Consider the following 11,901-nt stretch of genomic DNA (forward strand, 5'->3'; position numbering starts at 1 on the left):
CAGAAACTCTTGCACATTGCCGTATGTTCAAACAAACGCAACGATTCGTGTTATAAAATATGTTAGATATATGTTAGATTGTCCGAAAAGTTTCTTTCGTTTCATAAGGTAATGATAGACGAACAACAATTTCTGTTTTATATTATTTTATCGAATTAGGTGTGACCCATTTCGTTCTATCTCTATTATTATGTTCCTGCGTAATTCGATAAACTAATATAAAACAAAAAGCATTGTGCGTCTATTGTTTCCTTATAAAACAGAAAGAAACGTTTCGGACAACCTGATCTGAATCTTCGATTTTACATTACCAATTTCAATAAATTCCAAGTCTCGAATTATATATTTCTAGTAGTTTCGTGAAACGAGTCTGTGAAAAATAAAAATGCTTTTGTAATAGGACCGGACAGAGGTAACACAGGCGCTCCATTTTGTCCTTTCTTTAGTAATCCTAGAGGACATCTTCGGCTGTCTGTTCGAAAGATTTATCGTTATGTCGGGAATATATCGTGTCTACTATGAAATGTAGCACTACGCGTTGGTTTCTTGTAGCTCGGTGCAGTCGGTGGGTTTCACCTCGAGCCACCAATCGTTAGGATAGTGATATTTTTGCAATTCGATGCCTCCTCTAGGGACAGGTATTAATCGACTACCGAACAGTTTCGCCGGTAAGGGAGGAATTATAAGCCGAGGTGGAAAACATTGTAGACTGGGGGAAAATTCGCAGTCCGGAGGCAACACCCTTCTTGTCCAACCTACTCTTCTTACCATTCGTGTCTGCGGAAAAAGAAAGAAATTATTATTTCAAACGTTAAATAATTAAGTAATGTCGAATACGTAACGTAGTTTGAACGTGTTTCTTAATTTTGTATGCGTAGTATAATTGAAATGTGAACTACTTTGGTATAGTTAGATAATTCTTTTTTGAAACAAATTGATTATTCTAGGCAAGCTTGAAGAATTTAGTTATTTAATGAAATTCTAAGCGGCCAATTTTTGGCATTTTTAACGTTCAAACAACGCGTATATTCTAAATAGAAAATATTAGTTCTATTCGCTGTAAACTTGATTTCATCGTTAGAACTTTTACTTTTGCGTCATAGTTGGGTATAGTAAAAGATGAAATATAATTGTTCGCTATGCTGTGTCAGAACGAAAAACATTTGAAAGAACCTTAATATCTTGATGTTCTAGATTCTTGTCCTTCTATGCTGCAAAACGATCTTTAAAAGTTTATATCGTACGTACTAAAGCTGAGCAATGTTAATAAAAGAAAGTTCAACGGTTTATTGCCGAAAATAATGCCAAACGATAACTTTCTGTTGTCCTAGTTGTCTGATATGTAAAACACATCTCGTAAACCGTAGGTGATGTTCACACAGTTTGGAGTTTACAACTCGTAACGGGAGATCGTCATTAACATACGAATCTGATATTTTGTGAGAAACGGAACTGTTTGCAGATAGTAAAGTAACGTAGCTTCTAACATACTTGTTGGCATACAACTTTTAAGTATCTCGTATCCTTGTCCCTTGTAAATGTTCCTTTTCATAAAATAAATTACAGTATTCGTTTGGCAGAAAATGATTTATACAAAATATCTGTACTTGTTTCAGTTATATTCTTGTACTAACCGCATATTCTACGTTTGCGCTACTAAAGTACAAAACGAAAACATGATAATAAAACTTACTACAGCATCCTTCTCGAAGACGACGACCTCCACCTTGGGCGCATCTTCGCCGACCCCGTGTTCCTGGATTCGATACACACCGGCTGCGTGCAGGTATGTAGCGCTCAAAGCAGCTTGACGGAATGCTTTCGTGATTAGGACATCGTCTCTGAGAGTGTCGACCAAGCAAAGCTCGACCTTACGTGCCCATGGCAAGGCACGACCGATTCGAACTTGACCCCAGAGTCCTCCGAAGCACAGAAAGTGCACGATGCTCAGTTTCGCTAGCACTAAGTGGACCCTAATGGAGTCACACAAGACAAAAGAGTTGAACGAACGATAGCTTGGTGAAACTCGTGACGAGAGAAAACCGTGCCTAGTGAAAGTTTCGCTTTAGTCAGGCAGACGAATTTGACGGTTCGTCACCTCGTGATTGAAGCGAACTTTCGGTGATCATAGCTCGGCTCGATTTGATCGTGCAGCGAGCTATAAAATTGTTAGCGAATGTGCAGATAATGGTTGGTGAAATTGAGGAATAATTGAAAGCAGAGATGCTCGGTCTATCGGTATACCGGTCAATGGAATTGTTTATACGGAGAAATATACGTTCATGAACATATAAATACTTTGTACAATTAATTAAAGCGTAAGACAAACAAATAGAAGTGGAAATCGTGTTGTAGAAAATCATATATATCGTGTATATATGATTGTTCCTAGCGAAAAAGTTAGTTAGGATAAAAAAGTAAATAAAAGAGCAAAGTTTATTTAAGCAAATCGTTGTAACAAAAATGGGAGACAACATTCCGGTATCTTTAAAATCATAGCTGCTCGTAAAACACAGGATTAACTAATTAGTTAACGTGCTTACTATTGTAAGTATTAGGAGTAGTAATTACACATAATATAGGCAATAATTTAATAATAAGCAAGTAGTGGAGGATCGCAGAACAAACTAGCATGCCAGCACAAAGGAGAATTAACCCACGTGTTCACACGTGAACTTATCTACAGCCAGTAACTAGAACTCAATCGTATGAACCTGTAGGTAAGTTCGTGTAGTTTCTCCGTGAATTCCTCGGGCACGCTGCACGGTTGCTGAGGTGTCTCTTGCCGACTGAGGCTGTACCAAAACAGCATGATCATGAGAAACAGCGCCGCGAACGCTTGTAGCGGAGTGATATGAAATCGTCTGCGGGACCAAAAGCTCATGCTGGTAACCTTAAACATAAAGAAGCGTCGTCGTCAGCTCAAGCGTTCGTCGTTAGAATCAACAGAATCTCGACGATTAAAATAAACGCAACTGTTCATCCACGATCAACCATCGAGAAAGAAATCTTTCGATCGAACAATGTCACAAACGATCCTAACACCCCGGATCCAACATCGTGACGACTAATCATTGCGTAATTGCGAGGAACGACGCGAGCAAAGGCATCGCGACGCTACGAGATCGTGCAGCGACGTGTGTAAACGCGACGTAAAACGGACGCATGGCCTCGCGTGTCCACTAGGCCCGTCCAAATTCACGTTCTCGCGACACTGCTTTTTTTATCACCCTTGTCGCGCACCACCATCACCGAATATTTGCGATTCCGCCGTAACTAACCCCCACTATCCACTTTGTACGCCGAATGCCCGCTAGAACCGGCAACGTTGCAACCAATCGATTTTCCTACCTTACCGACGTGCAGTTCTTGATCGGTGGCGCCATAGCTGGACCGATTGGTCAGACTGTTCGCGCACTATCCAGCGGCAAGATGCCCCTGTGATTCTCTCAACTGGAATTTCGATCTATTATCCACTCGACACGGGGAAAAGTAGAGTACGAAAATAAATGCACCGACGTGCTTGCTCCGGTTTCTTTCATGGGAGGAGAGAAGTTTATCATTTTGATGGGTGGTTCGTCGAAGAATCTAAGTTAACCGATGCGGGAAAGGGAAACGCGGCAAACGTTGGAGACTTTTGCGGCGTTGCGGTTCGCACGTGACTGTACCAGAAATAGTTTTTCGCCTTTGGAATCTTAACGGATCGACGCCGCGCAGATTTCCGTATTCCTTTTTCACTCTGTTCCCCCTTTTCCTTTGTTTCTTTTTGTTTCGTACGTACAGGTCTTTGTACAAAGAAAAATTCACAAGGCAGGGGGTTGATCTCGCAGTTGCATAATTCGACGATGAGAACTCTATATCGAAATAGGGAACTTCGCAATGCATTTAACATAATAAAATGTTCGCAGAATAGTTTCGTCTGTACGAATGCTGTATCGGAATATTAAATTGGTACATAATTCAGCATTTCAATAATTTTCGATAATGCACATTGTTGTACATTTATAAACGGCTGATAATCGTGTGGGGTCAAATACGTTTGACCAGAATGGTAAAACGAATGTGTAATATTACAGGGATCATGCTCGTACGCGAAATACCAGACAGATCAAGCAGAACGAAACGAAATTTCATATATGGCGAAGTTTAAGCAAAAAGTTGCGATGGAAGCTATTAAACACGGATGCACGGAATAGGTGGTGTATTACGTGTACGCAATTCTTGCGCACGAGGATACCGTTACAAAGATAAACGTCGGTTTAATGGAATATTTGCCCCTGCGTCTGTCATAAAGAAACTATGCATTCTTTCAAGTACACTGTGACTCTGCATTTTTATTCTACCTTTTCCTTATGCGCCTCCGCGTAAGAATTCAAATTCTTCGCTTTATCCCTTAATGTACTGCTTTATGTTTCAGTATATTTTGTATCATGTTACATTTAATACTTAATTCGAATGATATTAGACAGTCACTGTGATTTTACAAATATTTTATAAAACACAAAGAAAAACCATCCAAACTTTATTTTATACTTTGTACATACGCTCTAATCTTTTCTAATAATTCGTTTCTTCGTATCAGCACGATTTGTACTGTTCATTCTTATTTATCAATTGAACTAATTTTGCATTGATCGTAATAACAATACCAAATGTAAAATAGAATATTAACGTTGCAGGTTGTTAACGAGGTGTTAATCGATGTTAGTCTTCCCATTGCTGTTTGAAATTATCAGTTAATTACGAGCTGGTTTTGGAAAAAAATTTTCAGAAAGAAATTTCCTCATTGACAGTTGCTGCGAAGGGTCGTACACCATTTAGGGATGACTAGCGTTCGCAAATTCGTCAACGCGGGAACGGGTTTAAAAATAAGACGTAGCCTCGAAAATGTGGCGCGTCTATTGGCGTTTCTGCTCATTAAGATAATTGAGTGGGCTCAAGGCTTTGCCGCGATAACTCATTCAGAAGCGTCGTTCCCTCGGAAAAAGTAAATACAAAGAAAACGAAAGTGTACAAGAGGCTACGTGTTCGCTGAATGTGTTCCACCGAACGAGTAACAGAACTACCGGATAATTCATCGTGTTCGCGTTGGCAATTTCATTCTCTTCCTACTACTCGTTTACGTACGTCACTGTAATAAATAGGCAACGTATAAATTTCATTTTTCCTACATGCAAACTTCGATTTAATCTTAAACAAAAACCTGAACATTATTAATCTTCAAGCGAGATACCGAAGATTACGAGAAAAGCAAGCGAGATACCGTAATTACAAAGATCGATCGATCGAACTTAATCGTTCACGAGGTCTGCTCATTCGCGAGCTCGTATTTTTTCCGCGCTTTGTTCAAACGTTATTATTAATTTAGGTTCCCCGGAACCGGGAGGAGCCCTCCGTTCACCGAATTGAAGCGTTTCTCCGTGCCGTAAGCGGACGTGAAAAGAAAAATTGCGGCGAATGTCGTGGAACCGGGCGGGACCTTAAAACAAACGTTTCGACGACGCGCTTTTCTCTCCTTCTAATTTTATCTCGCCGCCTCCCTCCGTGCTGCTTAGCCGTGTATTTTCGTAACACGTGTCACCTACGTATAGGCACCTTATCTCCGTGGTTAACGAACACACGAGTGTACTTGGCGATCTTTCGAACACGTGTACGAGCTCATCCCTCTTGTTTCGCTTCTAATGCTTCGCTTGCCCCACCTTTCTCGAACGAGTTTGCGCCTCACGCGGGTTAAACGATCTGCCCGTTGTTAGAACCGCCATTGTTGCAACGTTGTTGTTGACGATCGTGTAGTACGTGAAAATTGCAATGTACAAGAGAAACTGTATAAAGTAACTGTGCAACTTGCGAACACGAAACCCAAAAGAAAATGGAAAGATGGAAAAAAAAGGACGTAGAAATACGAGACAAAACTAGTTGTGCCTCGTAGGTCCGTGTAAAATCGAGCAAGTTAATGGTCCCTATCCTGTCCATCGACGAAAAGAAAAGAAAAACGCAACCGAGACCCGCGCGGAATCGCGAAGGTTTATACGTGTCGATTGATTGGCGCATTCCATTTTAAACGTCGTGGCGTTTCCTCTCGCGCCGCTAATCGTCGCTTCGATTTTCTCTGGCGACATAACAGCCAGCCATGTTTTTCCCTGATAATGAACTCCGGTAATCTCGACTGTTGTCGAGTGGTTCGCTCTTTGTACGGTGCCGACCGTGTAGAAAGTTCGTTGGTTTTTAGCAAACGATGCAAAATACGGAATAAAATTGCGATCTTAAACGGCCGGTAGTTTAAGAAATCGTAAAAATAGTTTGCTCGATTGAAAAACGATAAAGGTCGGAGCAATTTTAATGACGCGTAAATCATCGTGCCAGTTCGCAAAGCGAATTATTAGAAGGACCGAAATTCACAGGAATATTTCGAATTTATCCTACCGATGAATTCGATAAATGCCTATCGGATATTGACGCGGCAGTAATTAACCCCTCGGGAACATCGACGTTTCGAACGTCAAAACGCTGTTATTCCATTGCGAGTCGTTTTACGCATCGCGCGTCGAAAACATTCCTCTCATTCGATAATTACTTGCGTAATAAAAATATGACGCGGTGCCTTTATAAAGATAAAACGACGAAAGCCTTTCTATCTGAATAAATGAGATATCATCTATTCTAAATTAGAGTAATTTTCTATAAATACTCGAATTTCACCGCCACTATCAATGCCAGAGTTTAAAATAGAAATGGTATAATTTTTAAATCGACCATGTCGTGGGTAAAATCGAACTACGCGTAGGGTGGTTCGTAATTCGCGGTACGTATGGGTTCATTCTACGTTTCGAAATAAAACGAAAATCAAGGAGAATATGAAAAATTGCGTTGGAGCGTTCGTTTTTGAAAAAGAAAAAGCGAGTGCGAAAATTAGTTGCTTCGTTTCAGGCTGTTTGCACGCGGATGGATACCATGATATTTAACAGTGTGGAGAACAAAAGAGAATTGAAAAGGAACCGGATAAGATTACCGGCGCCACGATAAATCCGTTGTCCTGGGATACCTTAACGACATTGTTGTCGCGTCTGACTTTAGCTGGCTATAAAATTCGGACCTGGTTTAATGTGAAATAAATGAACAAATTCTCAAGATGCCGCGTGTGGTCAGCCGAAGCCCGAACTCGCGCAACGGTCAACCGTTTTACGAGCTATAAACCTTTTTTCGCTATTGTATCGAGAAAGTTGGTACGGAGCGCGTACGCCTGTGATTCGCTTCTTCGAAACTAAAGAGACAGAACGTTTGGTTTTTAAAAAGCACCGCCTTTTTCTGCCTACGTTTGGTCACGGTTTGAACCGTGGCGGGCGGTTTATGCGTTTTCCTGCCTCTTATCTAGATTTCGTCGCGACTCTTCTTCCTCCTGGCGAGAAAGAAGCTGCGGGATCAATTTGAGAGGGTTCCCCGAGGAGCAACCGACGGAGGGCGAACAAGGGAGGCGCGATCCCTCGGGCACGTGATGAGAAAACTTGTTCGGTAAATGTACGTATTTGTTTGTTGGACGGATACGCGTGTCGGTGCTTAAAGATTGCCGCGTATTTGTGCCTGCTCGATGATGGCGAGGTATTATATATTCGGGAAGGGATACGGATTTAGCGGAGAGACGCGGAAGGGACTTTGTTGGTTAAGATCTCTGTTTAAGAACGATCGTTGGAATTTCTGGCAATTATTTTCTTCTACAAACACATCGAGGGATAGTAGTACCTTAGCCGCGATAATCAGCACGTGTTTCGAAATTATCGAGTTTATCTGGTAACAAATTTTATTCGTCTACGCATATTTTTATCAGAAATACAGAAATATACAATTGCGTGGTATTATAACGCGATGCGCGTACGTAAAATGCACAACTTCCGTCAAACTTAGCGAAAACCATCGTTGGTCCTCCAAATTACATGGATATTTTCCAGCCTATCTAACAATTCGCGAATCGAATTACCTAAAAGCCTAGAGTCTCGGTCGATCGTTCAACAAATTCCACTATGTGCAAAGAACGACTAACAAATATCGCGAACCTGATCGAACCTCTTATTCTTGCGCCCCCTGTTCATCCACTGTAACCCACAGGGACTGCCCCTCTTTATTTCAGAGTCTTTATCGTCCGACGGTACTTATACGTCCGATATTCTCTGGTCGATGGAGAAAAACGGGCAAGATTGATCGCGAGCAACAAAGGAAGGCAGATTAGTGGTTTATCGATGAGTGATCTTCGAAAGCGACATCGAGCGTGGGTGGGGATGGGGCTGGGCGTAAGGAACGGAGGGGCTGCTGGAGCAAGCGGGGACGCGAGTTGCATTTCAATGGACCCAGCGCGTACGTAAAAGTGTTTCGTGGATTCCAACGGGGTAAAAACCCTCGACGATGACCGTTCGGACCGGGGCCTCACAAAGGCACCGCCATTTCGTGCGGATCCCGGCCATGGTGGTTCCGCGCGCGCGCCGCACCCCGCGGAATGCTCGAACACACGGATTTTTGATTCCAACGAACCAGAGAAGTGTATGAATGCTGGAAATCCTGACTCTCTGTAATAGGTCAGCCTTGCAAAACGCCACTATCGACGTTACGATGCGACGGGACTGAGTTTGTTCGATGAAAAAGGTGGACGCGGTAACGCAGTTCGCTGGCGTTCCATTGGTATTTCGATCAGACGGAAATCAGTTCGCTCTCTACTCGCGTTATTCTTCTGAGAAAATTAATCTCGATCGTGAACAATGCGCGTAATTTGCAAAGTAGCGTACGCTCGTGACCTCGTTTTCTCGTTACGAGTTTCAAGCAAAGTCGGTTCTATTTCGTATCGTACACACGTTCCGGTTAAATCGCCTACACGTGTAATATTGCCGGCACTTTCCGTTCGACAATGGCGGCACATTTTTCCGCGTGCGTTTCTAAGAAGACCGCAATCGCGGATTTGCAGCGCAAGAAGGTCGAATAGCGCGTGAACGAAATAACGAACGTACGAATTACATTTGCGTTATTGCGTTATGCGAGCGGCGAGTAATAGTCCGCCGAAAGGAATTCTTCGACGAAGTATTCTGAATTCCCACGTAATTCGCTCGGTTCCATGAAACACGATCTTCCAAACTCCGCAATTATGTAAACTAAGTAAACTCGGTAATTCTTTTCCAAGTATAACCGTTGATTTCGAAACAGTTCGATCGAAGTACGAAGAGATAATAAAACACTTGCGCGCCGATAAACGGGTTTAGAAACGACCAAACGTTCCGTATTAGCGAAGAAACGAATTAAGAGCGACGTAAAATTAATTACACGCGATTAATGCGGTATTTCGTTCGCTTTTTCTACCTTCAAATCCACGAATATACAGAGAAGAAGCGACGCGATGGTAAATTATAGCGCAGCTTCGGTCGCTGTCTGGCCTATGTACGCAGAACGACCTAATCCCCTGTTCCGTCGCGAAAGCAATTAACGATCCTTCGACCGTTTTTCCGGCCTTCATGCGCGTACTTTATGACGCTGTAATTGAATGGCGCATCACCGCGATTATGTGACTTGACGTCGCTATGACTTCCCATGCGCGTCATTCCGCTCGAATTCACCGCCTCTATGCGTCCCCCCCCCCCTCCCTCTTAATGATATCCGATAACGAGCTATCCGCTCTGATAGCTATCGATTTGGTAAAAATGTTCCAGTTACCTCATATTCGAGAAAATCTCCGAGTTGAGGAATTTACGTTGCAGACGACTGTTCTAATCGATCGAACTATTAACCATTACCCTACTGTTACATTTCTAAAGGAATATATTCTTCGAAACGCAATCCCTCGTTCTTTTTCTACCTCTCCGTTCTGGAACACCGTAAGGCACAATTTCAGTATCGCGTTGATTTTGCTACAAAGTCAGGTTACAGAGAAATCCGCGCGTACACTAGCAATTAAACGCACGAGGATCGAAAGCCTCGGCGAAAAAAGAAACTGGTGACCGCGTACAGCGGTAACAAATATTAAATTGTCAACGTACAAGAAGACTAATTTGGGACGGCGAGGAATCGACGCCGCAAACGGCAACGTGGTCTCGCCGCGTGCTTCTTGTCCGTTTAAAGTTTCGGCATTAGGAAAGGTGGAATGCGTGTAACTGCTACCCTTTAACTTCCCGTTGCCGTCCGCGGGAGCTTTAACGAACCGGCGGCGTAAAGTTCGCCCGGGGGCCGGGGACACGCTGACAACGAGAAGCCGAACCATGTGGTCAATGCGCGTTAAACGCTTCGTGCCCGGTCGTTTAACGTTCCCCGTGGATATACGAACGTTCCACGGTTATTTCGAATGCGCCTCGTCCGCTGGTTTTTACGTCGGCATAACTCGCGTCACGCCGACGATCTCCACTTTCCAAGCGTTTATATTTTCCCAACGGCAGTCCAGGCAAAATGCGAACTTCGCCGCTTTACGTCCCGGTTATACATTCGGTGCCATTTTTTCGCGCGCCGGAAAGCGCGTAAACAGATGATAACGACGCGTTTAGAGACACTTGGAAGCTCGTTGTCGGCGAACGATGACAGGTTCAGGCGCCTTCTTTGTTGCAGATGGCTTTGCTGATCGTTGAAGAGCGCCATGGAAAGATGGGGTGTTTAAATGCAGTTGCTTAATACTGCACCGTAGATCGATGTATGAATGCAGCGAGCGAAGCTGTTGTAAGAACGTTTAGAGAATTCCTTGGCGAACCTATTAATTGTAAGATAAAATTAGAGGAAATTTGAGTAGCCAGTGCGATAAAAGTGCAACGAGGAAACTTTATGGCTCTCCAAGTTACTTTATTCTACCGCGATATCAACATTCTGTACTTGTATAACTTTCGATCCCAATTTACTTGAAATCTACGTAGGAACAGTACCTCGAGTTCTTCCACATCTTTCACATTCCTCGACAAATACGCCATTTGCACTGTCGCTGTCTCTAAACGTACGTAGCAAGTATACGTACGTTGCATTTCTGCATAAATTTTCACAAGAGGCGTCTTCTTGTTTCAAAAACATTCCAGTCGAAACGTTATCGGTATCGAGACGGATAAGCACACGCCATCGAGCATCGGCGCGTTTCTGCTCGAGTGCCGCAAAAGGATCCGCTAGATCGCAATCGAAGGGAAATAAATAACGGCCCGCGTCTCGGCGTATTTGTACTTCTAACGAGCGTGACAATGTCGAGACACCTTGCACGCTTTGATTCCGTGGCAGTCAGCTGCCGGAGGGCCTGTTGCACCGTCTGTCAATCCTTCGCGTGGATACGACAGTCTCTCGACGATAATCTATGCGATTCCTCGTCCGCCGTTACCGAAACGCACCTGTACACGTTCGTGTAACGTGAAAAGTCGATAGACAGAGGTTGAACGTTGCGACGCGTTAAGGAGGATAATCGTCTGGTGACCCGTTTGCAAGCTTCGTAATCAGACAACGTTCGGTGCTTCGAGAAACTTTGGGGAGCTCTTAGACGCTACATCGACCCGGTTGAACGTGCAGCGCTAGTTGGAAGATGAAGATGGTGTTAACGCGCGTAGAGGATGTATAGTTGTATTATGCGAATCGCTCGCAAGCCACGCTCCTCCACTCTGCGAATTTCACGATTTCGCCATTCAAGTATGTAATTAATATTCGACACCTCGACAAGTAAATAACTTACTTTCTAAATTGAAATTACTTACGCATCTCAACGTGGAGTTGAGAAATTTAGAAAAAGCGAAGTAGATCGGCTTAGTTTCTCGAACGCTCGTTTACGTCGGAAACGTAAGATCTTCTCTCCAAGTTCGTTCGAGCGACGCTTCTTAAATCCGCGTTCGCGAGCACGAACGCCTCAGAAGGAAGAAAACACTGACGCGTTTTCAGCGCGCACAACCTGCTAATAAGACAGCCGTGAAGCCGAGG

The 11,901-nt window shown here is 43.3% G+C and overlaps 1 protein-coding gene across 1 annotated transcript; it reads right to left on the reverse strand.

The window, feature by feature from the left end:
• Positions 1-292: 292 nt before the first annotated feature.
• Positions 293-3,311, reverse strand: LOC138184792 (uncharacterized). The gene is made up of 4 exons (XM_069123091.1): positions 2,977-3,311; positions 2,715-2,893; positions 1,694-1,973; positions 293-777 (listed from the first exon to the last, which is right to left on the reverse strand). The coding sequence occupies exons 2-4, from the start codon at positions 2,882-2,884 to the stop codon at positions 532-534; spliced, it is 696 nt and encodes a 231-aa protein (XP_068979192.1). The 5' UTR covers positions 2,885-2,893; positions 2,977-3,311; the 3' UTR covers positions 293-531.
• Between the last annotated feature and the right edge of the window lie 8,590 nt (positions 3,312-11,901).

Source organism: Bombus flavifrons, chromosome 11 (genome assembly GCF_040668555.2).
Source record: "Bombus flavifrons isolate JBK064 chromosome 11, iyBomFlav1_principal, whole genome shotgun sequence".
In the NCBI taxonomy this organism is placed as follows: domain Eukaryota; kingdom Metazoa; phylum Arthropoda; class Insecta; order Hymenoptera; family Apidae; genus Bombus; species Bombus flavifrons.